Here is a 26,981-nt window from a genome sequence, read left to right on the forward strand (position 1 = left end):
AAAATCCTGCAATCAGAGCAATAGTGTAATCACTGAGGTAGAGTTCAACAGTTCATCCAGTAAATGGAGCAGGTCTTTAATCACACAAATTAGTGCAAAATTTCTCCTTCCAGTAATGCAGCCGTAGGTGTCACTTTAGATGTCACTGTTATCAGACTAGTCTCGCAGCATGCTTCAAAAGGATGCCAACTCAGAGTAAATAAGGGGACTTTGAAGAAAGACAATAATACAAGATAAACAGAGCAGAACCATGAGGACTTAATAGTATTTCATAGACATGAGGTCATAAAGGTCAGAGTTCCTAACAAGTGAAACAATCTATGTAATGTGTGGGCAGTTCTTAAACAAAATGGCATAAGCTCAGGTTTGATACATTATGCAAATGTAATTGAAGTTAATTTGGAATAAAAAATACAAAAGAGTATACCATATACATTTCCCTGTATAACCAGTACAACATACGTCTACACCGTCATTCACGTGCTCTGACCATCTAATCAACGTGCAGTGTTCTTCCCAGATATTGTGCCATGTGACTTTCTAACAATGCATTCAACTGGCAGCAAACGACTTTGACAATGTTTCATTCACTATTAAGTGGAACATCCCTATAAGCTTTCACAGAATTACCCAAAAAGGAATGGGAATTTTTCATCCATCGATATCGCAATTAAACTTCCAGCAATGCAAAACATAACAGTAAATCATTATTATGGAAGCTCCCTCTGGTGGCTAAAATAAGTACGAAAACAGTATTCGTTAGCTACTAAAAGTTTCTTAACATTGCCTCCCCTGGGATTATTGATCTGCAATATCACTATAAACCTAAGATCTTCATCTTGATGGATAGCCATGATCCAGTGGTCTGTCTACCAAGGGTGGTCTCAAAGTGCTGAAATCTAAGATTGCTTAAATGTTGAGCAATTCGATATTTAATCTTATGTTTAGTTTCCCCAATATACCATTTGTGACATGAGTATCGGGTGGCTTAAACTACTTGTTGTGATTCACAATATGTTCTTGTTTTCAACAAACCAAAAAAAAAATCTCTTTATAAATGGGCCACTCATACTTTATCTGCCACAATACACAATCGTAATAGATCATCATATAGGAATTGTAAATTTTAAAAAGTATCATTCTTTAATTCCTTTAGCGATTTCTTAGGGGAGGAAAGTAATTCTGTCCAATCACAAGTAGGAGAAAAAGTTTTCAAATTCAAATAATATAAAACAAAGCGTGAAAGTATGCAAATAATGGTAACAAGTTATCTATTATGCAGTGAAATAGAAGGCAAATAAGAGCAGCACAAATTAGTTTCAGGCAAGGTATATAAAAAACTAAACCACGTCATGATGTAAAAGCTCGTTTAGGTCCAATGTTCCTGGGAGGGATGTCTGTGAAATCTCAGCAACCTAGGATACAGAACATAACACATTTAATATTGGAGTAGACAGACATGTATTGTAACAAAATGTAAAGAGAATGGAATTTAAACCAATTGGGGCAAACTAGGTGCTGTCCTTGTTCTGGGACAGTACAAAACATTTCAAGTTGCAGGGTACACAAAATATGTTAACTTCTTCTTGATGTAAACATTCATCTAGATTTACTGGGCCTGTTAAGCAGTTGCTCTTGAATCTGAACTACGTAAGGTAGAGTATTTTTTGTTACATTTGTACCCCGCACTTTCCCACTCATGGCAGGCTCAATGCGGCTTACATGGGGCAATGGAGGGTTAAGTGACTTGCCCAGAGTCACAAGGAGCTGCCTGTGCCTGAAGTGGGAATCGAACTCAGTTCCTCAGTTCCCCAGTGATACAAAAATTAATAAACTAAACACTTTAAGTAAAATGGGAAGTGCAGGACAAAGTTTAAAAGCATTTAGTATGTGGACACAACAGAGAAAGAAAAAAAAACAGGCAGGAACTTTACAGTAAATCTCCCAGTGAATGTAAAATTTATCCTAAATGTATCCTTGTAAATCAAAATCCAACAGTGAATGTTACGTTTTGAAACCAATGTAAGAAAGTTAAAGGCAGTTGTGTACAATCTTAGTAGGAGGAATGAAACCAGCTGAAAATAAGAAAACTGCATTACAAAAATTAGCATGCCATCAGAAATATGAATTAGCAACATGTAAACTCTGTCAGGTGTACTGTGGGCGGCGCCACCGTGATCGATGGTATCAATTTAGACAGGGCTGCACAAAGCCCTTTGTCATCCCAATACATTTTCAAAATAGGTATCCGACACTGTTTCAACTTTAAGAATGCTGTCCCATACAAAGAATCAGGCTTTAATATATGAGTATAGTATGTGGTTCAATAAGATGAGCCATTTGGAATTGGATCCAGACTATAGAAATAAATGAATGATTTTACAGCCTGTATTACATATGCGCTGCATACCATGGAGGATTGAAAAGAATTAATGAAAACAAGGCAATTATCAGAAGAACATGGATACATATGCTCCCTAAAAGAAAGCATAAACTGGGGGGGGAAAAAACATCAGGACATAATTTCAGTGAAGACTAGTACGAGCATTGGTCACATAGTCAGGGTTCAAATGATGTAATGTCCTGCTTGTACTGGAAGGTGTCAATGAAGGTAAAAGGACAATTTTACGAACCTGGGAAAAAGACTGCAAACAAAAAATCAATTAAACAATGAGGGCCTCTGTCTAGGCCCCAAGTAACAATTCACATAATGTATGCACAATTGCTTAACTGGGTAATGAGATATGTTACCAACAAGCTGCTGCTTAAAAATCATTAGACAGACACATGTCATTAATTTGCACGTTTGAAAATCGGATACTGATATGACTATTATTCCCTTTTGTTTTGCTCATTAATGACATGTGGCTATTTGTAAGGAAGGGGAAAAAGTTTTAAAACAATAACTTGTGAGGGCAAATTAAACAAGAGCAAACTTAGACAGTTGCCTAGAAATGCACTGTAAGAGTATGAAATACTGTACTGTAAGGTATATAAAAATGCTTAACAACAACAATTCCTGGTTTTGTTTTGATATACGCCTTACAGTCAAATTTTAGTATATAGAAATAAGACTATATTACAAAAATTAGGATTCCAATTTTAGTATATGTGCTGCCAAATAGCAGTGTAAGTGAAACGGAGAGCACCTAAACATTTATCGGTTCTCCTGCAAGGAACCCCCCCACCCCCACCCCACATAAAGACAGATGAACAATTGAAAGTCAAGGAATTAAGAGGTTATAATTTAGATTATGCTATAGAAATGCAATAGTGGGCATGATTTTACAATGGTTCTTGTAGTATGCATTCTTTGCTATATAATAGTGTCAGAGGATAAGGAAATTAATTTTGCCTCATCAAATGCATTACACAGGAAAGTAATTTCTTTATTGCCGACCATAAGGGTTATGTGAGACAACACATGACTTTTAAAATAATCATAAACTTTTTTAAGTCAAACCTAGTCATACAAGGAGTACAATGTTCATAAACTGTAAAGGTTTTATTATTTTTTTTTTAAAGGCAGACCTCGGGAACATCAGTCTGTAGCCCTGAAAACTAGGAATAGAAAATTCAGAAGAATTCATGATAACCTGTAAAACAAAATCGTACTGAAGGAAACAAAGCTGCAGCCTTGACTGACCGTTAAGAAATATAGAGCAAGAAAGAGCCTATAATTTGGAAATTAAAAATTGTATTGCATTTGAAATAATCCTCTGGTTTCTGGATCAGGGCCCTTGAAACAGAAAGCAGGTGGATTTAAATGCAAAATGCAATTAACTCATGCTGCACAGCTAAAATAAAGCATTACAAGGCAGGAAAAACAGCGTATTGAAAGGAAAACGCCCACATAAAAAACTGGCCAATCGGCACTCACGCACACACACATTGATGACGGACAGCAACCGAAAGAAGAAACGTTGCTTGAAATAACAGCACAACCTCTGCCAGAACTTTAGGGAAGAAAGGAAAAAATAAATAAATATAGCTATGTTTAACCAAAAGTGTAAGGACACAAAACAGTTATCCTAAGGAACAGTAACTAACAGGGCTACAATGAGAAATCCATAGACAGAGCAGCTTTAAACCAAGCAAGCTATGCCAGGAATTTAGGGAAAAAAGAAAAAACAAAATACAGCTATCTTTTATGCAAGTGAATCAAGTAACACAGACTGCAACTAAAAAAAAATTCCTCTTTTTTTTTCTGCTACATGAGAAAGTCTCGCTGTCTGCAAAACCACTCCAACACTTTTTTGTGCTTTTCACTGCATTCCAAAACAAAGCAAACTACAGATACCGAGTTGTTATCCTGCTCCAACGTTAACAATTACTTATTGTGAATGATGGAAATACAATGTGTTACAGTACAATTATGAGTTACATTGTGAAGAGTTATGGGAAAACAGTGTCAAGTCAAGACATCATTTAGGGCGTGGAAACACTGGAATGTTACAATGGGGAAAAGATAGGGCGATAGAACAATAGCAGAGGACATAGGGTATCACAATTGTATTTGTGGGTGGAGATTGAGGTGTGGTGTAATACAGGGTAGGAAAATTCAGAAGAGAGTGTATTGATGCATTTCTATTAGTGTGAATGAATATGTTTTGATCCTTGCCATAAATTTTCTCAAAGAGATATGTCTTCAATCGTTTGCGGATGTCGGTTAATTCGTAGATCGTTTTCAGGTTGCGTGGTAGTGTATTCCAGAATTGTGTGCTCATATAGGAGAAGGTTGATGCATGCAGTACTTTGTATTTTATGCCTTTGCACTTAGGGAAGTGGAGGTTGAGGAAAGTTCGGGATGATCTTTTAGCGTTTCTGGGTGGCAGGTCTATTAAATCAGACATGTATGCAGGAGCTTCACCGTGAATGATTTTGTGAACTAAGGTGCATACTTTAAAGGTGATCCGTTCCTTGAGTGGGAGCCAGTGTAGTTTCTCACGTAAGGGTTTTGCACTTTCGTATTTTGGTTTTCCGAAGATGAGTCTGGCTGCTGTGTTCTGGACTGTTTGAAGTTTCCTCAGTATTTGTTCTTTGCAGCCCGCATATAGTGAGTTGCAGTAGTCCAGATGGCTGAGTACGAGTGATTGCACTAAGCTGCGGAAGACGGATCTTGGAAAGAATGGTCTTATTCTTTTCAGTTTCCACATGGAGTAGAACATCTTTTTGGTTGTGTTGTTCGCGTGAGTTTCAAGTGTTAGGTGGCGGTCAATAGTGACTCTGAGGATTTTTAGAGTTTCAGAAATTGGTAGATTTAGTTTAGGTGTGTTAATAGCGGTAAATTTATTCCTGTTGCATTGGGAGGTAAGTATGAGGCATTGAGTTTTTTCTGCGTTCAGTTTCAGTCGGAATGCATCTGCCCAGGTATTCATGATGTATAGACTTTGGTTGATTTCATTGGAGATTTCATTAATGTCTTGTTTGAAAGGAATATATATCGTTACATCATCTGCGTATATGTAAGGGTTAAGGTTGTGGTTTGATAGAAGTTTTGCCAAGGGGATCATCATTAGGTTGAAAATAATTGGCGCGAGGGGGGATCCCTGCGGTACTCCACATTCCGGTGTCCATGCATCAGACGTAGTTGAATTCAATGTTACTTGATATGAGCGCAAGGTTAGGAACCCCTTGAACCAGTTTAGGACATTGCCTCTGATGCCAAAATATTCAAGTATGTTTAATATGATTCCGTGGTCAAGCATATCAAAGGCACTTGACATGTCAAATTGCAAGAGGAGTATATTGGTGCCGGTAGCAATCATTTGTTTGAATTTGGTCATTAGGGTAATTAGTACTGTTTCTGTGCTGTGATTAGACCGGAATCCTGATTGGGCATCATGCAGTATTGAGAACGTGTTAAGATAATTTGTGAGTTGTTTGGTTACCATCCCTTCGGTTATTTTGGTTATTAATGGTATAGATGCTACTGGTCTGTAGTTAGTTATTTCGCTTGCATTTTTTTGTGTGTCTTTGGGTATTAGGGTGAGTAAAATTTTTCCTTTTTCCTTTGGGAAAAGTCCGTTTTGTAGCATGAAATCCACGTGGTTCGTTAGGTCTATTATGAATTGTTGAGGAGCTGATTTCATGAGGTTGTTTGGGCAGATATCTAGTTTGCAATGGGATTTGGCGAATCTTTTGAGCGTTTTAGAGATGAGGTCCTCTGACAGTGATTCGAATTCGGTCCAGATCCTGTCTGCTGGGTATATTCCGTCTTCTGGGTCTAGACAGTTTAGGAGTGTGGCGTATTCAATAGGGCTGGTGGGTATTTTAAGTCGTAATTGTATAATTTTTTCCGTGAAGTATTTCGCGAGGTCATCGACTCCTGGTGCGTCTTTGCTATTGTTTGTAACTGGTGTGGTGTCTAGCAATTTATTTACAAGGTAGAAGAGTTTGTGTGTGTCTTTGTAGTTTGGTCCAATCATTGTTTTGTAGTGTAGTCTTTTAGTCTGTTTTATGGTATATTTGTATTTCCTCCGAAGTGATTGCCAGGCATTCAGTGTGTGTTCATCTTTCTTTTTGTTCCATGCGCGTTCTAGCTTTCTGACTTGTGTTTTGAGTTTTTTCAGCTCTTCGGTGAACCATGGATTAGATTTTTTCCTACGTGATGTTCTGGTTTGGATTGGGGCAATTGTGTCTAATGTTGTTTTACATATGTCATCCCGTTCTTGGAGGAATTGAATGGTGTCTGTATTTGTTGACCATTCATTTTGGTAGACCTGTTGCCAGAATGTTGTGGGGTCTATTTTTCCTCTCGTGGTGTATGTTGTTCGTTCATGGTTGTTGATTGCGTTTCTGTGTATTTTTCGCCAGTGGAGGGAGACTTGTGCTTTATAGTGGTCTGTCCATGGTGTGGGTGTCCATCTTGTGTCTGTAAGTAGGAGAGTTGAGTTTGAGTCGAATTTGTGTGTAATGATGTCTAGCGTGTGTCCCTTTTCGTGTGTTGGTTGAGTATTAGGTGCATGTAAATCCCAGAGTTTTAAGAATTCTTTACATTCTTGTGTGCCTGTTGAGGTGTCATCTTCGAGGTGTAGGTTGATGTCTCCTATTATGAGGATGTTTGAGGCAGAGACACATATGTTCGAGATAAAGTCCATGAGTTGCATTTGGGAGTCTTTCCATTTTCCTGGTGGTCTGTAAAATAGGATTGCGCTGAGGTGTTCTTGTAGGTTCGGATGAGTGATTCTTGTTGAGGCTGTTTCGAGTTGTGGTGAGGTGGATTCGCCAATGGTTGTGATGGTGAACTCGGATTTGTAAATTATGGCTATTCCGCCACCTCTTTTTCCATTTCTTGTCCAGTGGGTTATTTTGTATTCAGGTGGGCATGTCTCTTTGATGGCAGGGTCTGTAGGGCTGTGGAACCATGTTTCTGTGATGAATAGAAGGTCTAGATTCTCTGTGGTGATCCAGTCTAGTATGTCTACTGAGTTGCTTACTGCTGATCTTGCGTTGATGTATCCTATTCGGATTGAGCGGTATGGTTCTGTAGGGAGGTTTGATGTGTTTATTTTTATTAGTTGTCTGTTTCCCCGGTGGTTGAATTTGTCATTGTTGGTTTTTTTCTCTTTCTGTTGGTGGTGTTCATATGTGGAGATTTTTCCTTTTGGGTGGTTATTGTATTTTTGGTCTGGTGAGTTGTTAATAGGTTGTACATAGAGTTGGTGGATTATGGTAGGGTTGTTGTTGATACTGGGGGTGGTCCATGCGTGGTAGATTATGGGAATGAGGTAGATTATTATCAGTAACTTGTTGGTGTTCATGTTTGGTTTTTGTGGACGGTGTTCGTGGTATTTTTGGCAATATCAGTAGATTGTGGGCAGAGGTAATATCAGCAGCATGTAAATGTACAAATAAACAATATATATAGTAGTTTAGTTAGCTCTTCTCAGCAGTAAATGTACACAGATCTACACAGAAAATCTACACAGTCATTGATTCCTAACCACTACTCACTTGTCCTGTATCCTTTTCTTCTCTTTAAATAACTAATATAGTTAGTTCTTCTCAGCAGTAAACATACACAGAAAATATACAAAGAAAGTATGCACAGTCACTGATTCCTAACCACTACTCACTTGTCCTGATCAATTAGAATATGAGCTAGGTCAATGTCGATATTTAGTTCGATAGTTAAATCAATAGAATATGGACTTTACCTATTATTGTGATCTTACATGGCATTCAGGCAGTGCAAGCATGCAAACATGAGGCTGTGCTTTCGGAACAGAGATGGCGCAGCGATACTTAGTTCATCATGGGCTTTCTTGGTCTGAGTGGTCCGTTGGCCACGTGGTCGGGTCGCCGTTGTTGTTTCGCTGGGCCTTTCCGTTTCACGTTCTTGCTCAAGTCCGTGCTTGTTCGTATCTCTACTCCTCTGTGGTAGGATTAATTCAGACGCTTTGCAGGCAGGTCTCCCGGTGGCCACGTGGTCAGGCTGGTCGTTTGAGACGCCGCATTCCAGGGGCTTTGTCGGAAGGGCGTCCGCTTAGAGCCACGGAATATGGCTACGGTTCGCCCCTGTATCTCCCTGTCTCCAGACGTATGGGTTGCACTCTCCGGTACACAACTCAGACATCCTGAGCAGTCCGGGAGTGGATAAGCGCAGGAGTTCTGTTCCAGAGCTCCTATCGTCGATCATTGGTTCTGATTCGGGTTTACCGGGGGTGGGTCGCAGGATTGGTATGTCGATCCCCGCGTGGTTGCTCGGTCCCCGGACCTCGTCGTTGAGTCCCACTTGTTGTTTTCGTCTATGCTGATTCTGTCTGTGGAGGTATTCCACCTCTCCGGTGTTAGTAGGACAGTTCAGCTTATGTTATTCGACAGGGTGGTTTAGAATGTGGCCCCCGGCGGAGCTCTTGTCTCAGCGTCAAACCGGGTTACCATGTTGCACATCGCAATTTCACAATGTGTAAGTGGTGGTCTTTGCCACTTCGCTTCTCTCTGCCCTTCTAAGTGTAGTGCTCGGTCCCCGCTTTCGAGGCTTCTTTCTGCCCGTCCGAGTTTTGTGATCGGTGCCTACCTTCGGGGTGATCAGGATCGTCCGTTTATCTGATCGAGCGCTCGGCGCATGAGGTGTAGCCGGGTGATGCTCACCGGAGGCTTCTCGGTAGGCCGTAGGATATTGTGCCTGAGTTATCGGCAGGTTCACGCACCTCTCAACCGTGCCACTTTTGTTAGGTTGCGGCTTGATCGGCAGATTTAATCCTCTGCGATCCGTTAGTGTCTGTGCTGAGGCTGCCAGCGGATGGATGGGCCTTGTGAGGTGCAGACACACTTCCTAAGACCTCATCTCTTGGATCTCTGGTCTCTAGGTCTGTTTGGGCCAGTTGTTTCGGCGCTGCAATCCGTCGATCGGCTCATGTTTATCTCCGATTCAATCTGTTCTGTTCGGGTCCGTTCGAGGATGGTCAGGTAGGTCAGTTCTTTCGGGACCTCAGGAGCTCGGTTACGGAGCTCCTTACCTGTCGGCCATCTTACCATATATGGATTGGTCATGTATTCTATCAGTCTCTCCTGATGTGTTTGCACGTGAACAGTCTGTGGCCATTGGCTAGTCAATTATCAGTATAGCGTGCAGTTAGTCCCAGAGCAAAAAAATTACATAGAACAATACCCTTGCACCACTTGTTCCTCTGATCTCATCCCCACCAACTTTCTTAACACCATCTCTCATACTGTCACCCCCTCCATCTGTGATATCCTCAACCTCTCTCTCTCCACTGCAACTGTCCCTGACACCTTCAAGCACGCCGTAGTCACACCTCTCCTCAAAAAACATCACTTGACCCTACCAGTCCCTCCAACTAACGCCCCATCTCCCTCCTACCCTTCCTCTCCAAAATACTTGAGCGTGCTGTTCACAGCCGCTGCCTTGATTTTCTCTCCTCTCATGCCATCCTCAATCCGCTTCAATCCGGTTTTCGCCCTCTACACTCGACAGAAACGGCACTCTCTAAAGTCTGTATTGACCTGTTCCTTGCCAAATCCAGAGGCCACTACTCCATCCTCATCCTCCTTGATCTATCCGCCGCTTTTGACATTGTCAATCATGATTTCCTTCTTGCCACACAGTCCTCATTTGGGTTCCAGGGTTCTGTCCTTTCCTGGTTCTCCTCCTATCTCTCCCACCGCACTTTCAGAGTACACTCTCATGGATCTTCCTCCACCCCATCCCGCTCTCTGTTGGAGTTCCCCAGGGATCTGTCCTTGGACCCCTTCTTTTTTCAATTTGCACCTCTTCCCTGGGCTCACTGATCTCATCTCATGGTTTCCAGTATCATCTTTATGCTGATGACACCCAGCTGTATCTCTCCACACCAGACATCACCATGAAGACCCAGGCCAAGGTATCGGCCTGCTTATCCGACATTGCTGCATGGATGTCCAACCGCCACCTGAAACTGAACATATCCAAGACCGAGCTTATCGTCTTTCCACCAAAACCCACTTCTCCTCTTCCTCCACTCTCTATCTCAGTTGATGGCACCCTCATCCTCCCCGTTTCATCTGCCCGCAACCTCGGAGTCATCTTTGACTCCTCCCTCTCCTTCTCTGCGCATATCCAGCAGATAGCCAAGACCTGTCGCTTCTTCCTCTATAACATCAGCAAAATTCACCCTTTCCTCTCAGAGCACACCACCCGTACTGTCGTCCACGCTCTCATTACCTCTCGCCTTGACTACTGCAACCTACTCCTTACTGGCCTCCCACTTAGCCATCTATCCCCCCTTCAATCCGTTCAGAACTCTGCTGCATGTCTTATATTCCGCCTGAACCGATATACTCATATCACCCCTCTTCTCAGGTCACTTCACTGGCTTCCAATCAGATACCGCATACAGTTCAAGCTTCTCCTTCTTACCTACAAATGCACTCAGTCTGCAGCCCCTCATTACCTCTCTACCCTCATTTCCCCTTACTTTCCCGCCCGTAACCTCCGCTCAAAGGACAAATCCCTCCTCTCAGTACCCTTCTCCACCACCGCCAACTCCAGGCTCCGCTCATTCTGCCTCGCCTCATCCTATGCTTGGAATAAACTTCCTGAGCCCTTATGCCAAGCCCCCTCCCTACCCATCTTCAAATCTTTGCTCAAAGCCCACCTCTTCAATGTTGCTTTCGGCACCTAACCTTTATACCTTTCAGGAAATCTAGACTGCCCCAATTTGACTGCCCCTATTTGACTGACTGTACATTTGTCCTTTAGATTGTAAGCTCCTTTGAGCAGGGGCTGTCTTTCTATGTTAAATTGTACAGCGCTGCGTAACCCTAGTAGCGCTTTAGATATGTCAAGTAGTAGTAGTAGTAGTAGTGTCCTCTCTCTGTCTCTCTCCGCAAATGCAACATACTGGTAGGCTTTACTGTGTCCTCAGTCCCTTAGCAACTATCAAGGTTACATCCACCTTATATGAAAAGCATACTCAGCTGCAAACAAATGTTATGAAGTGTCAGTTCTCAGCTCCTGAGAAGGCAATGATTGTTACACAAGATGCTGAGTTAGTAGGCTAACTTGTGAGAACCAAACTGACAGTACAGGCCTTAGGCCTAGCCCTTAGTCATAGGCCAAGCATAGGAAGGCATATACACCATCATTACCTGGGGCTTTATTATGGGGAATCTCTTTAATAGCCTTGATGATTTCATCTAAGGAAATATTTTTATCTAGAATAGCTTTTTGAGATTGTGATAATAAAGATTGACTCAAATTTTTCATATGGTTGTCAAAGGAGGACTCAGAGAAGAGTTTCTGAAGTATGAAGTTGGTAAAATTTGGAGAATTGTAGAGCTCTTTGAGAGTCTGTATAGTGTGGATTTCCTACGGAATCAATTCTGTGAGATAAGCAGGCTTGACTTTGTTTTGCTTTAAGGAACTGTGCTAGCAAATGTCCTGATTTATTAGACAGATTTCTGAATATTTATAGAGGAAAGGGCCTGTTGACTAAGATTGGTGTTTAAGTTTTATCTATTGAAAAGAAAAGTTTCTGGTTATTGTTTTTCAAGAGATTTAGTTTCATTTTCCAATAGATCTAACTTTTTTTTATATATATACTCCCACAGAGTAATTTGTTATAACTCCTCTGATAGTGGCCTCATAGGCATCCCACCATAATTAACAGGAGAATTATGTAGAGGATTATTGGTAAAATAATCTTCAGTGGATTTTTTCAACAGAGATATAAGAGTTCTCCTTTAAGAGGGAAGTGTTGAGTCTCCAAGCTAAAGATTTTTTAGTGGTTGAGATATTTGATAAGTATAATGAAATTGTGGAATGGTCAGATATATTCCTACTGTGAATTTGGGAATTAGCTACACTAGGTATGAGAGTTTTGGAGATCAGGAAACAGTTGATTCTTGAGTAACTCATGTGAGGTGGGGAGAAGAAGGTGAAGTCTTTTTTTGTGTGATTAAACAGTCTCCATATGTCTACAAGACCCAGTGAAGAAATGAGTGAGTGTAAGGCAGAAAAAGCTTTGGATTGGTAATAGGGGCAATTGGACAGCTTGTCAAGAAGAGGGTCAAGAATTTGGTTAAAGTCCCCACCTAAAATTATAGGGTTAGGAAGAGAGCTGTTGATTTTTGAAGCTAGTAGATGAAAAAAATCAGGTGAGTCTTTGTTGGGTGCATATATATATTTAAGAGAGTAACTGGTGTATTATTTAGCAAGATGTCCACTTTAACCCATCTGCCTTCCACATCACAAGATTGTTTAATAATATTAATTGAAAGGGGTTTCTTGTGTAAGATTGCCACTCCGTTTTTTTGTGTGCACTGCAGGAGAGTGTGCCATGAGAAGTTTTTGTCTTGGAGGCGTTTAGAGTCTGAATCTGATAGATGCATTTCCTGAATAAAAGCCAAGTCCGAGTTCAAATTGTGTAAATATATTAGAAGTTTCTTCCTCTTAATAGGGTTATTTAAACCTTTCATGTTAATGGAAGCAATTCTCATATAAGGTGTTAGGTAATAATACAGGAAACAAAAAAACTGACTTGGCTTTTTGTGAAAAGGATATATCAATTATATCACAAGTCAAATAGGCAGGGAAGTTGACAAAAAGGAGAATTACAAGTATGCCTATGTGCTCAAAACAGTGGGAGGGAGAAAAAATTAAGAAAAACATTAGGAAAAATGAATTCAGAAAAAACAATGGCATAGAACAGAGAACAATGCCAATACAATTGTAATAGATTGGTAAGGGAGAAGTGAGACACATATTGAGAGAATTAGAGGCTCAAAATTTAACAGTATGAATCTGCAGAGAGCTAGCACAGAAAACATTTTTGCAGCATGTAATCTTACAAATACCAAGGGAATAACAATTGTTAAGAGATTGGAGATAATTGGAAAAATTGGAGAAAAGAGAGCAACATTAAACATTTATAGCAAGTATTATGCAAATATATATAAATCTCATTATGCTATGGAAATAAATTCCAAAATGAGAGAAAGGACTGGAAGAGGGAAATTAAGATGTTTATTTCAAACCTTGTTAATGTTTAGGTCTCAAAAGGTGTCCAGAAAAGGTTTTAGGGCCTCCAGGTCATCAAAGGTGCGGGCAGAATTGTGGATTGTCACCCACATTTGGGCAGGGTAAAGGAGATCAAATTGAGTGCCAAGAGACTGTAGGTGATTACATTGTGCAAGAAGTTGTTTTCTGCGATGAACTTGCTGAGATCCTGGAAAATTAAGACTTTCATGCTATCATAGAAAATAGGCGATTTCAGTTTGGCATTTTGCAGAATTGCTAAAGTTTGAGGGTAGCAGAGAATCTTCAGGACAATCGGTCGAGGGAAACGTTGTTGTGCAGGTTTGCCAGAGGTGACTCTGTGGGCCCTTTCGATTTCAAGCGGTGGGCTAAAGTTTAAACCCAAAAGCGTGGGTAGGAGATTTTCCATAAACTTAATGGAGTCAGAGCCCTCTGCACCTTCTTTAATTCAAAGGACTCTAAAGTTTTTGATCAGAGAGAAGAGATTTCATTGGAATTAGCATCACACTTCAGGGAGAGAGAATCCATGCACGATTGAGTTTGTAAAAGCTGAGATTTTATTTCATTAATATCTTCTCTGAATTGGGAAATGGGGAGGTGAGTATCTTTGAGAATACCTCTGTGAGAGAGACGTTCACACATAATGGTCTGCATCGTGATTTCCTCATTGCCAGTCTCAGCCACCATTGCAACTTGATAAGAGGAATCTTGATGAGGTTTCTTAGAGGCGAGAGATGAGGGCTGCTTAACATCTGCCTTCGGAGATTTGTTTGGCATGATATTAGGTAAATATTAAGATGTAATTTGCTGTAAGCAAGCGAGATAAGTTGTAAGCAATCTGCCGGATTCTTTAACTCTGAGCGGGAGCTGAGAGATTAAGCCGCCATTCTCTGTCACGCTCAGCAGCGCTCCCCTATACCAATTGCTTTTAACGACCCTTAGGCTCCACCTTTGGGTTTAACAAGCGATATCATGTGCATACGATATCTGGATGAATTAAGACCATAGTAACTTTGTAATATAGTAGATGAGGGCAGATAAAGACTGGTATGTTCTATTCAGTCAAAACTTTAATCAAATGCCTAAAATATGTACTACTTGGTAACAGTAATGAAACAGTGATTGAATATTTACATAGCAGGCAGCCAACAGATTTATTTTCCATTGAAAATAATGAATTTTGTATGAACTTGACAGCTAATAGGGTGCTGCTTGCTACTGTATTTTGTATTTTGGTGGTGTATTGTTTGTCTCCATAATAAAATCACAATCTTGTATATACAATCACATAGCCGGGAAAAAGATCTTTTTTTAAAAACATGCCTTTTATAAGCAAACAGACTTGAAGAAGAAATAAATATATACAACAGAACTGGAAAATCTTGGCACATTTAGACTAACTCTGGACAAAACTTCTGCATGAAAGATTCTTTTTCCTCATTATTCAATACCTCTCTTTGAAATAGTAGTAATAAAAAAAATCAAGTGCATTTTTGTAATATATACTGCATTCCACAAAGCAAAAGGCGCAAGTTCCCTCATACCATATTTTTCTTTTGATGCATGCACAGGAAAAAAAAGATGTTAAATGCTCCCATGTTTCATCCTATTTATTTTATTTATTGTACATTTATATCCCACGTTTTCCCCACAGTTAACTTTTGTACGTAAAAAATAAAATTCTGAATGTTGTACATTTGATTCTCCTAACATAATGTCTGTTTTGGTGGCCCTTAATAGGTGAAAACCTCTCTGAATGATTACAATGCCTGCTAGAGTGTTAGTCCCTATAATCAGCCCCTTCAAATGACACACTGATTACGATTTAGAACTAATTAAAACTATGACTTTTCAAACCAATATTTCCTTTGTGAACATCCATATGCTGCACAAGCTGGCATAAGTGAGATCAAATAAAAATGCTACCAACAATAATGAACGACAACATGGATGCAGCAGCTGATAGGTTTCTTTGCTCTGTTTTGGGTGTACCATCTTAATGGTAGCCCAGATTAGTAACTCTGCCATATGTTTATCTTCATCCTAAACACCTCCACACAAATGTGTACTTTTAACGTAGTTTAATATTACTTCCTCTGAAAAATAGCTGACTATAATTTAGCTGTTCTAGGGGAAAATAACAAACCTCAAATGCGATGCCCAAAGAAAAGGTCTGAATTGGTCCATAAGTGGACAGGAAAGAAATCTACATTTTATAAACTACAGTCCAGTGACATTTGAAGGTAGATATATATTTTTTTCAATCCTCAGACTCCTCCACAATCCAGATGCACTCAGAATTGTGCTCCTGGCTTCAGGAAATTACCCAGAGAAGGAAAGCCTGTCTGCTGCTATGACTGTATTCCCTGTCCAGCTGGACATATCTCCAATCAAACTGGTGAGTGATACACAACACATGAGAGGCTCATAGTGGCATGTTATTCAGCCTCGCTTCTTAAAGGACATTATTTTATTCTATTCTGTTATCTTGGATTTATAAATTGCAGAAACCCAAGAAGTCCAAAGCTATATATAATAATGTCATATTCCTGATCTGCAATAAAACAGTTACAAGCACTAACAGGGGAATTTTCGAAAGAGAAGGGCGCCCATCTTCCGACACAGATCGGGAGATGTGCGTCCTCTCAGAGTCGCCCAAATCGGCATAATCGAAAGCCGATTTTGGGCGTCCCCAACTGCTTTCTGTTGCAGGGATGACCAAAGTTCCCAGGGGCGTGTCAGGGGCGTAGCGAAGGTGGGACTGGGGCGTGCCTAACAGATAGGCTTCCTCGAGCGATAATGGAAAAATGATGGGCGCCCCTGACGATCACTTGGCCAACTTTACTTGGTCCTTTTTTTATGACCAAGCCTCAAAAATGTGCCCTAAATAACCAGATGACCACCGGAGGAAATCAGGGATGACCTCCCCTGACTCCCACCCTGAAAAAACAACTTTAAAAACTTTTTTTTTGAGTATGGGTAAAGGATGTCCTTTGCTATGCCTCTGACATCCCCTTTGTTTATTTGGATTACAAGTAGCAGCAGTGGGATTTGAACCAGCCACCTCTGTATTGCAAGACCAGTGTTCTAACCACTAGGCCACTCCTCCACTCTCTTGAAATTTGGACGTCCCTGTGTGTGTGGGGGGGGGGGGGGGGGCAGTTGAGGACATCCAAAAAGTTTGAAAGAAGGACGTCCATGCCTTTGTTATGCCTCCGCTAACACACACACCTCCTCCCAGGGACCTGCATACTGCCCCCCCCCCACCCCACAGGGACAGCCAAATTTCAAGGTAGTGGAGGAGTGGCCTAGTGGTTAGAGCACTGGTCTTGCAATCCAAAGGTGGCCCGTTCAAATCCCACTGTTGCTACTTGTGATCCAAAATCCAAATAAACAAAAGGGATTACAGAGGCATAGCAATGGCATGGATGTTCTTTTCACAGAAACATCACATTTTGGACGTCCTCAACTGCCATCACAGGGATGTAGGCATAGCAAAGGAAGTCCTTCACCCATACTCTTAAAAAAAAACATCCCTGACGAGCACTTGGACGTTTTCACCTGGAGTTTTGTTTTTTTAAGGTTGTAGATGGCTATTATACACGCAGCTTGTCTGCATGTATGAAGCCGTCTTTGGCATGCACAGAGCAGCCTCGCATAATGCGTGGCTGCTGTGCACTGGCTTCCCCTCCTTAGGAAGGAAATCATATGCAAATGAGCTAACAGTGAGCAGCTCATTTGCATGCGTTTTCCTTCATGCATGCCCGTTCCTTTCTGAATCGCAAAGGGATCTGTAAGGGAAGGGCTTTTTCTGTTCAGTTAGTGGGTGTGCTCGGTTTCCATTATCACCGACCATCTGTAAGTATAGGCCATTTCTTCCCATTTCTTCTGAACCTCAGGAGGGATGCAGAAAGTTCTTCGTTCCTTCACACAGCTAACAGGGCATTTGCTTAAGTGGCCACTGTCTCCTATATACTTACACATAACTACAAATTATTGCCCGTTAGCACTTGTTAACCCCAATTATTGATACTTACTGATTATTAAATATTTATTGCTTGTTAAACACAGTTATTGATACAATTAAGGGCCAATGTGGTGAAAATTAGCCAATTACGTTACGTGCATAACTGACTCTATTCTATAATCAATTTCCCAACTTTGTGCCCAACATTAGGCCCCATTTATAGAATTTGTGCACATAAATCCATTGTCTATATGTATTCCTGGATTGGCCGTTGTCATGGATAGGATGCTGGGCTCGATGGACCCTTGGTATTTTCCCAGTGTGGCATTACTTATGTACTTATGTGGTGAAGTGGTATCAAAATTAAGTCAGTATTTGAAAATTCCTTGTTGGGAACTTACCATAGGTCCCCTGCACTTTTCGGCAGAAAAAGAACATACAAAATTTACTAAAAATGTAATTCAATCAAAGCAGCAAAGAAATATCAAGAACAACAAAGCAGCAAAAACACAGAGCAGGCAATTCTGTAACAGGATTCACCATTTAGGCACTAAAATTAAGCAGCTCATGGAAATGTTAGCGCATAGTAACATAGTAGATGATGGCAGAGAAAGACCTGTACGGTCCATCCAGTCTGCCTAACAAGATAAACTCATATGTGCTACTTTATGTGTATACCTGACTTTGATTTGTATCTGCCATTTTCAGGGCACAGACCGTAGAAGTCTGGCCAGCACTAGCCCCGCCTCCCACCACCGGCTCTGCCACCCAATCTCCGCTAAGCTTCTGAGGATCCATTTCTTCTGTACAGGATTCCTTTATGTTTATCCAACGCATTTTTGAATTCCGTTAACATTTTCATCTCCACCACCTCCCGCGGGAGGGCATTCCAAGCATCCACCACTCTCTCCGTGAAAAAATACTTCCTGACATTTTTGATAGATGTGACATTATGCATGAAACGCACAACATTTTCCATGTCTCCCATTATGGATCTAGAACAATGCATAGAACTGAATCTTTATTGATTATGCTGGTTACTAAAATTAAGACCTTGTTAAGTCAAAATATTCTATCTGTCTAATTCAATTTGATGTTTTAGGGGCCTTTCATATTGTTGACAATACGTTATTGCTAAATAGGCTGAATGGATTGGGTTTGGATGGTATTGTTCTGAAGTGGTTTAAGGGTTTTCTTGGTAATAGGCAATATAGTGTCAAAAAAGGAACATTTTCAGAGTTTTAGAGCTCAGTATATAGCGACCCTTAAGGTTTGCCTTTGTCACCGATTTTATTCAATGTTTTTATGCGTTCTCTGGGAATATTTTATCAGCCTCATTATTTTTTGATGCTTCTTATACAGATGGCATTTTTATTTTGGTACCAGTCATAAATGATTTAATTTCAGATTTTACTTCCAAGACAAGGATTGCTGGGTATCAACTAATCTGATAAAGGTTAATACAGCTAAGACTAAGTTGCCCTACTTTGACACATCTTTAAGCAGAGTACCACCAAACTTAGTTCTTAACAAAAATGCAGAGTAAAATATTATGGGTTCCACAGCTATGTTTAACTTTAACTTTGCAAAGCGTACATTTCACAAATTCTGCACTCTGTCTGGTTTCGTCATACATCTGTTCAAATACAGACTGTATAAGTGACCGCTTGTCAATCGGGCATGCTGAGCTTGATTTTTTTCTTTCTCTGTAGAATCCATTGGCTGCTAATCTAATTCCTGAAAACAAGGTAAAATTCACATTGGCAGCAGAGAATAATAATTGACTGAGAGCAAAACAGTAAAAACATTATTTTTAGAAATTAACTTCCCCCTTGCAACTACACTCTCCTCACTTGACATCATTCATCGCACAGTTCCTATTCCTATATTTTACAGCTCCCCCACTTTTAACCAAGTTTAGCCATCCACATATGAATAAAACCAAAACATGAAAGACTCCAGAAGAAATTGGAGAGTCATGGGATAGGAGGTAGTGTCCTATTGTGGATTAAAAACTGGTTAAAGGATAAAAAACAGAGAGTAGGTTTAGATGATCAGTATTCTCAATAGATAAGGGTAGATAGGGGGGTTCCCCAGGGGTCTGTGCTGGGACCACTGCTTTTTAACATATTTATAAATGATCTAGAGATGGGAGTAACTAGTGAGGTAATTATATTTGTTAAAACTTACAAGAGGACCTTGCGATTGTTGTTTTCAAACTGGTTTATTGATATCTGAAAATCTGAAAACTAGATTTCAGATTTCAAAACTGCCAGATAGTATTAGAACTCTCTTTCTTTTACTAAAATTGAGCTGAACTCACTCCCTCCCCCATCCTACCCCACCTGGTTTTCTGCAGACACTCTAAAACAATTAGGAGTGGCTAGTTTCTGTTGAGAGCTAGGTAGCTTCAAAGTCTTTGCTTGTCTCCTGCCTGAAGGAAACTCACTCAGATAAGACTTGTGCTGGCTTTATTCCTGGATATTCCTACGCTAAAGCTGTGTTTTTGGACATTTCTGGTGCATTTCGTAACCTGGTCTTCCCCTTGACTTAACCTTGTCTTCCCCTTATCCCAACCAGCTGTGTAGATAAGTGGCTTAATACAGTTCTAGAGATAGGGTTTACAGCAAACACATTCCACAGGTTTTAAATTTTAAGCCCTCCCACCCTGCCCCGCATCCCACCCACCCCAGGAGCTTTCCTAAATACACTAATCACAAATTAACTCCACCCAAATACAAATCTCTCTGCCTTTGTGGCTGAAAAGTAAAGTTAATCTTGCATACTATTAACCCCATCATAGCACACCTATTCATACCCATTCCAATAAAAGAGGATGACTCTTATTCTCTGTAATAATTGTGGTGCTTTAGTTTCAAGGCCAATCATCTGGAGACTAAAGGCTTGTCCTATATGTCATCAGCTTGCTAGTTTAAAACAGGAGCTCAATAAAGTAAAGCAGGAATTAGATGCACTTAAAAGCAGCTTCAAAGACTCCACAAAATCATACTGCACAGAATCAAGCCAAATTCACACCACTGCCTCAAAGGATAAAACCACCTAAGAATAGATGGTTCACGGTAGGCTCAGGCAGATTTCGTTATGTAACACAGAAGCATCCGCCCTCAGAAGTGTTGCCCCTACAGAATTCGTTTGCTCCATTACAGCACTGTGATGTTCCTGAAAATAGAACGGAGGCAGAAGAAAAAGCAATGAAGGTGGAACAAAAAGATAGGAAAGTACCCAAAGGGTTAAGGCACCCCCAAATCACTAATGTTGAAACACATACCAGGAAATGTAGATGGAAAGCGATGACCACAAATGCTCACAGTCTAAGCAATAAAGTTCATGACCTTCAAGCCCTGATGTTGGAGGCAGACTTAGACACTGTTGCAATCACAGAGACATGGATAAATGGTTCCCATGAATGGGATGCAAACATACACCAGGCTATAATCTATTTAGGAAGGATAGAGATGGTCGTAAAGGTGGAGGAGTAGCTCTGTATGTGAGAAATGATATCACGGCGAATGAAATGACAGGGACATGGGGAAAAGAAGAAGCAATATGGATCACCTTAAAAAGAGATGATAGAACCTCTGTCCACGTGGGTGTTGTCTACAGACCCCCGACACAACTGGAGGAACTAGATAAGGATCTGATCGCGGATATTCAAAAGTTAGGAAAGAAGAGAGAGGTGCTGTTGCTGGGAGATTTCAATCTGCCAGATGTAGATTGGAAGGTTCCGTCTGCAAAATCGGAAAGAAGTAGAGAGATCTTGGATGCTTTTCAAAGTGCTCTGCTCAGACAAATGGTGATGGAACCCACGAGGGAGGGAGCGATGCTGGATCTGGTGCTCACAAATGGGAATAGTGTGTCAAATGTCCGAGTGGGTGCTCATCTGGGCAGCAGTGACCATTAAACGGTTTGGTTTGATATGACAGCTGAAGTGGAGGGCAGCCACTCAAAACTCAAAGTCCTGGATTTCAAGCGTGCTGACTTTAGTAAAATGGGGGAATACATGAGGAAGGAGCTGATGGGATGGGAGGGCGAGAAGTGGAAGGACAGTGGTCTAGGCTGAAAGAAGTTATAAACAGGGCTACAAACCTTTATGTAAAGAGAGTAAATAAAAGCAAGAGAAAAAGGAAACCGATATGGTTCTCCAAGCAAGTGGCTGAAAAAATAAAGGCTAAAGAGCTGGCATTCCTGAAGTACAGAAAAACTCAAGAAGAGGAACACAGAGAGGAATACCGGATGAAACTAAAAGACGCCAAGAGAGAGATACGTCTGGCGAAAGCGTAAGCGGAAGAACAAATGGCTAGAAAGGTAAGGAGGGGTGACAAAAATTTCTTCAGGTATATTAGTGAAAGGAGGAAGACAAAAAAGGGAATTGTGAGACTGAAAGATGCTGCAAACCGCTATGTAGAAAATGATGAAGAAAAAGCAAATTTGCTAAACAGATACTTTTGCACTATTTTCACAGAAGAAAATCCTGGAGAAGGACCACAATTGACTGACAAAAGTACATATGAGAATGGAGTGGATAGAGCACGGAAGAGAGTGTGTATGAACAACTTAAAAATCTGAAGGTTGGCATAGCCGTAGGACCGGACGGGATCCACCCCAGGGTATTGAGGGAGCTCAGAGAGGTTCTGGTGAGTCCTCTTAAAGATTTGTTTAATAAATCCTTAGAGAGATGGGAGAGGTTCCATGGGAGTGGAAAACGGCAGATGTGGTTCCTCTTCAGAAAAGTGGCGATAGGAAAGAAGCTGGAAACTACAGGCCGGTAAGCCTCACTTCGGTTATTGGAAAAGTAGTGGAAGTGATGCTGAAGGAAAGGATAGTAAATTTCCTGGAAGACAATAAGTTGCAAGATCCCAGACAACATGGTTTTATCAAAGGGAAATTGTGCCAAACGAATCTCATTGAATTCTTTGACTGGGTGACCGGAGAATTGAATCGTGGACATGCTATGGACGTAATCTACTTAGATTTCAGCAAAGCTTTTGACACGGTTCCCCACAGGAGGCTCTTAAATAAACTGGATGGGATGAAAATAGGACCCAATGTGGTAAACTGGATTAAGAACTGGTTGGCGGCCAGATGCCAGAGGGTGGTGATTAATAGAATTCTCTCGGAGGAGGGAAAGGTGAGTAGTGGAGTGCCTCAGGGATCGGTGCTGGGGCCGATTCTGTTCAATATATTTGTGAGTGACATTGCCGAAGGGTTAGAAGGTAAAGTTTGTCTTTTTGCGGATGATACTAAAATTTGTAACAGAGTGGACACCCGGGAGGGAGTAGAAAACATGAAAAAGGACCTACGGAAGCTAGAAGAATGGTCTAAGGTTTGGCAATTAAAATTCAATGCGAAGAAATGCAAAGTGATGCACTTAGGGTGTAGAAATACACGGGAGTCGTATGTGTTAAGCGGGGAGAGTCTGATATGTACGGACGGGGAGAGGGATCTTGGGGTGATAGTATCTGAGGATCTGAAGAGGACGAAACAGTGTGACAAGGCGGTGGCCGTAGCTAGAAGGTTGCTAGGATGTATAGAGAGGTGTGACCAGCAGAAAAAAAAGAGGTTTTGATGCCCTGTACAAGTCGTTGGTGAGGCCACACCTGGAGTATTGTGTTCAGTTTTGGAGGCCATATCTTGTTAAGGATGTAAAAAGAACTGAAGCAGTGCAAAGAAAAGCTACAAAAATGGTATGGGATTTGTGTTACAAGACGTATGAGGAGAGACTTGCGCACCTGAATATGTATACCCTGGAGGAGAGGAGAAACAAGGGTGATATGATACAGACGTTCAAATATTTGAAAGGTATAAATCCGCAAACGAACCTTTTCCGGAGATGGGAAGGCGGTAAAACGAAAGGACATGAAATGAGATTGAAGGGGGGCAGACTCAAGAAAAATGTCAGGAAGTATTTCTTCACGGAAAGAGTGGTGGATACTTGGAATGACCTCCGCGGGAGGTGGTGGAGATAAAAACGGTAATGGAATTCAAAAATGTGTTGGATAAACATAAAGGAATCCTGATCGGAATGAATGGATCCTCAGAAGCTTAGCCGAGATTGGGTGGCAGAGCTGGTGGTGGGAGGCAGGGCTGGTGGTTGTGAGGTGGGCCTTGTTCTGGGCAGACTTTTACGGTCTGTGCCCTGAAAATAGCGGAAACAAATCAAGGTCAAGTATACACATAAACTTTCACATATGAGTTTAAATTGTTGGGCAGACTAGATGGACCGTGCAGGTCTTTTTCTGCCGTCATCTACTATGTTACTATGGCAGATGACGTTTAATGTGAGCAAGTGCAAAGTGATGCATGTGGGCAAGAGGAACCCAAACTATAGCTAAGTAATGCAAGGCTCCACGTTAGGAGTCACCGACCAAGAAAGGGATCTCGGCATCATTGTTGATGATACATTGAAACCTTCTTTTCAGTGTGCCACGGTGGCTAAGAAAGCAAATAGAATGTTAGATATTATTAGGAAAGGAATGGAAAGCAAAAGTGAGGACGTTATAATGTCTTCGTATTGGTCCATGGTGTGACCGCACCTTGAATATTGTGTTCAATTCTAGTCGCCACATCTAAAAGAAGATATAGTGGAATTAGAAAAGGTACAGTGATGGGCGACGAAAATGATAAAGGGTATGGGACCACTTCCCTATGAGGAAAGGCTGAAGCAACTGGGGCTCTTCAGCTTGGAGAAAAAACAGCTGAGGGGAGATATGATAGAAGTCTATAAAATAATGAGTGGAGTGGAACAGGTAGATGTGAATCATTTGTTTACTCTCTCCAAAAATACTAGGACTAGGGGGCATGCGATGAAGCTACAAAGTAGTAAATATAATACTAATCGGATAAAACTTTTCTTCACTCAACATGTAATTAAACTCTGGAATTCGTTGCCAGAGAATGTGGTAAATGCAGTTAGCTTAGCTGGGTTTTAAAAAGGTCTGGACAGTTTCCTAAAGGAAAAGTCCATAGACCATTATTATAATGACTTGGGAAAAATCCACTGCTTATTTCTGGGATAAGCAGCATAAAATGTATTAAACGTTTTTGGGATCTTGCCAGGTATTTGTGACCTGGATTGGGCACTGTTGGAAACAGGACACTGGGCTTGATAGACCTTTGGTCTGTCCCAGTGTGGCAATACTTATGTATTTATGCCTTGTTCATACTCTCAGGCTTTCCTTCTTGAGACCTTGATGAGATACGTGCCTCCAGCAACAAAAATACACCATAAGTGCTCCTTCCGCTCCTCTGTGTTACTCCCTATATCTCTCTTGTCCTTGTAATAGTGAATTACTAAAAAATCTATTTTAAAAAATTGATTCATATCAGTAAGCCAAAACCGAATTGGTGAATCGATTTGAATCGTGAATTGGACAGCACTACTGTTCTGCAGGGATGATCTTTAGTTGTAAGAAATCTCTCTATATAAAACGCACCTCCAACGTTCTATGAAGCCTCTTTTAGCCAAAGTGAAGGGGGTGAGATCCCATAGTGTCTGCCCCGCCCACGCGTCAAACGTGATGACGTCGAGGGCGGAGCAATGACACTCAACCAATCGCATCGCTCGGCAGCGAAGCGTCAAGGAAGGAGGCGGCGCTCTCGACGTCTAGCCTTCCCTTCGCTGTGTTCCGCCTTCTTCTGACGTCAAGGATGACGTCAAAAGAAGGCGGAACACAGCGAAGGGAAACCTAGACGTCGGGAGCGCCGCCTCCTTCCCTGACGCTTCGCTGACGGAACCGCCACGGGGGTAAATTTTAAAAGAAGAAAAAAAAAAAAAAACGATGCATGGATGCGAAGGGGGGGCATGGATGCGAAGGGGGGGAGGAGAAGAGGGCGGGCCAGGCTGGGACATGGGAGACAGAGGAGCATGGATGCGAGGGGGGGGGTCATGGAAGGGAGAGAGGGGACTTGCTGGACAAGGATGAATGGAGGCGGCAGGGGACAGAGGAGCATGGATTGCAGGGCAGGCCTCAGGCAGAGAGGGGAAATGCTGGATAGGGATGAATGGAGGGGGCAGGTGACAGAGTAACATGGATGGCCATGGATTGGGACGGCAGGGCTCAGGGAAAGGGGAATTGCTGGATAGGGATGAATGGAGGGGACAGATGGCCATGGATGGATATGGATTGCAGGACAGGCCTCAGGCAGAGAGGGGAAATGCTGGAAAGGGATGAATGGAGGGGGCAGGGGACAGAGGAGCATGGATTGCAGGGCAGGCCTCAGGCAGAGAGGGGAATGCTGGATAGGGATGAATGGAGGGGGCAGGTGACAGAGTAACATGGATGGCCATGGATTGGGACGGCAGGGCTCAGGGAAAGGGGAATTGCTGGATACGGATGAATGGAGGGGACAGATGGCCATGGATGGATATGGATTGCAGGGCAGGCCTCAGGCACAGAGGGGAAATGCTGGAAAAGGATGAATGGAGGGGGCAGGGGACAGAGTAACATGGATGGCCATGGATTGGGAGGGCAGGGCTCAGGGAAAGGGGAATTGCTGGATAGGGATGAATGAAGGGGACAGATGGGCATGGATGGATATGGATTGCAGGACAGGCCTCAGGCAGAGAGGGGAAATGCTGGAAAGGGATGAATGGAGGGGGCAGGGGACAGAGGATCATGGATTGCAGGGCAGGCCTCAGGCAGAGAGGGGAAATGCTGGATAGGGATGAATGGAGGGGGCAGGTGACAGAGTAACATGGATGGCCATGGATTGGGACGGCAGAGCTCAGGGAAGGGGTATTGCTGGATAGGGATGAATGGAGGGGACAGATGGGCATGGATGGATATGGATTGCAGGGCAGGCCTCAGGCAAAGAGGGGAAATGCTGGAAAGGGATGAATGGAGGGGGCAGGGGACAGAGGAGCATGGATGGCCACACACACACACACTCTCTATCACACTGTCTCTCACATACACACTTGCACACACTCTCTCACAAACACACTCACACCCAGACTCACTCTCTCTCTCACACACTCACACTTTCACTCTGACTCTCAAACAGTCACTCTCACATACACTCTCCCAAACATACATACTCCGAGGAAAACCTTGCTAGCGCCCGTTTCATTTGTGTCAGAAACGGGCCTTTTTTACTAGTATGAACATATGACACCTTTGCTTAGAGATCTTCATTGGCTGACTGTTTCTGCAAGGGTTGAATTTGTTTAATTTATACAGTCTTCTGTGGTTCAAGTCCATCTGACCGCATTACTCTGATAGACTATTCTTCTGCGGATCGATCTATTTGTAGTCATTATTCTCTAAATCTAGCTCTTCCTTCAGTGAACAAAATTCAATATAAACCTTTTTTTTGATAATTCCTTTAGCTATTCCGCAGTTAAACTGTGGAACTCAATTCCTAGTCTACTCTGGGGATTTCAAATTACTATCAGTTTAGGAAGTCTTTAAAAACATTTTCTTTTCAAGAAACATTTTGAAGTGTGAATGTTGCTGTAGTATAATGATTACATGTTGTAACCCGCTTTGATTCTTTGAATGAAATTAGAAG

At 41.7% G+C, this 26,981-nt stretch overlaps 1 protein-coding gene across 1 annotated transcript in view; it reads left to right on the plus strand.

The window, feature by feature from the left end:
- The window catches only part of LOC115464387 (vomeronasal type-2 receptor 26-like), a 55,486-nt gene that overhangs the window by 25,345 nt on the left and 3,160 nt on the right, over window positions 1-26,981 (plus strand). Inside the window, exon 6 of the mRNA XM_030194773.1 lies at window positions 15,755-15,881. Coding sequence (XP_030050633.1) covers window positions 15,755-15,881 — 127 coding nt within the window. The remainder of the gene's footprint in view (window positions 1-15,754; window positions 15,882-26,981) is intronic.

The sequence above is a fragment of the Microcaecilia unicolor genome, chromosome 3 (assembly GCF_901765095.1).
Source record: "Microcaecilia unicolor chromosome 3, aMicUni1.1, whole genome shotgun sequence".
NCBI lineage: Eukaryota > Metazoa > Chordata > Amphibia > Gymnophiona > Siphonopidae > Microcaecilia > Microcaecilia unicolor.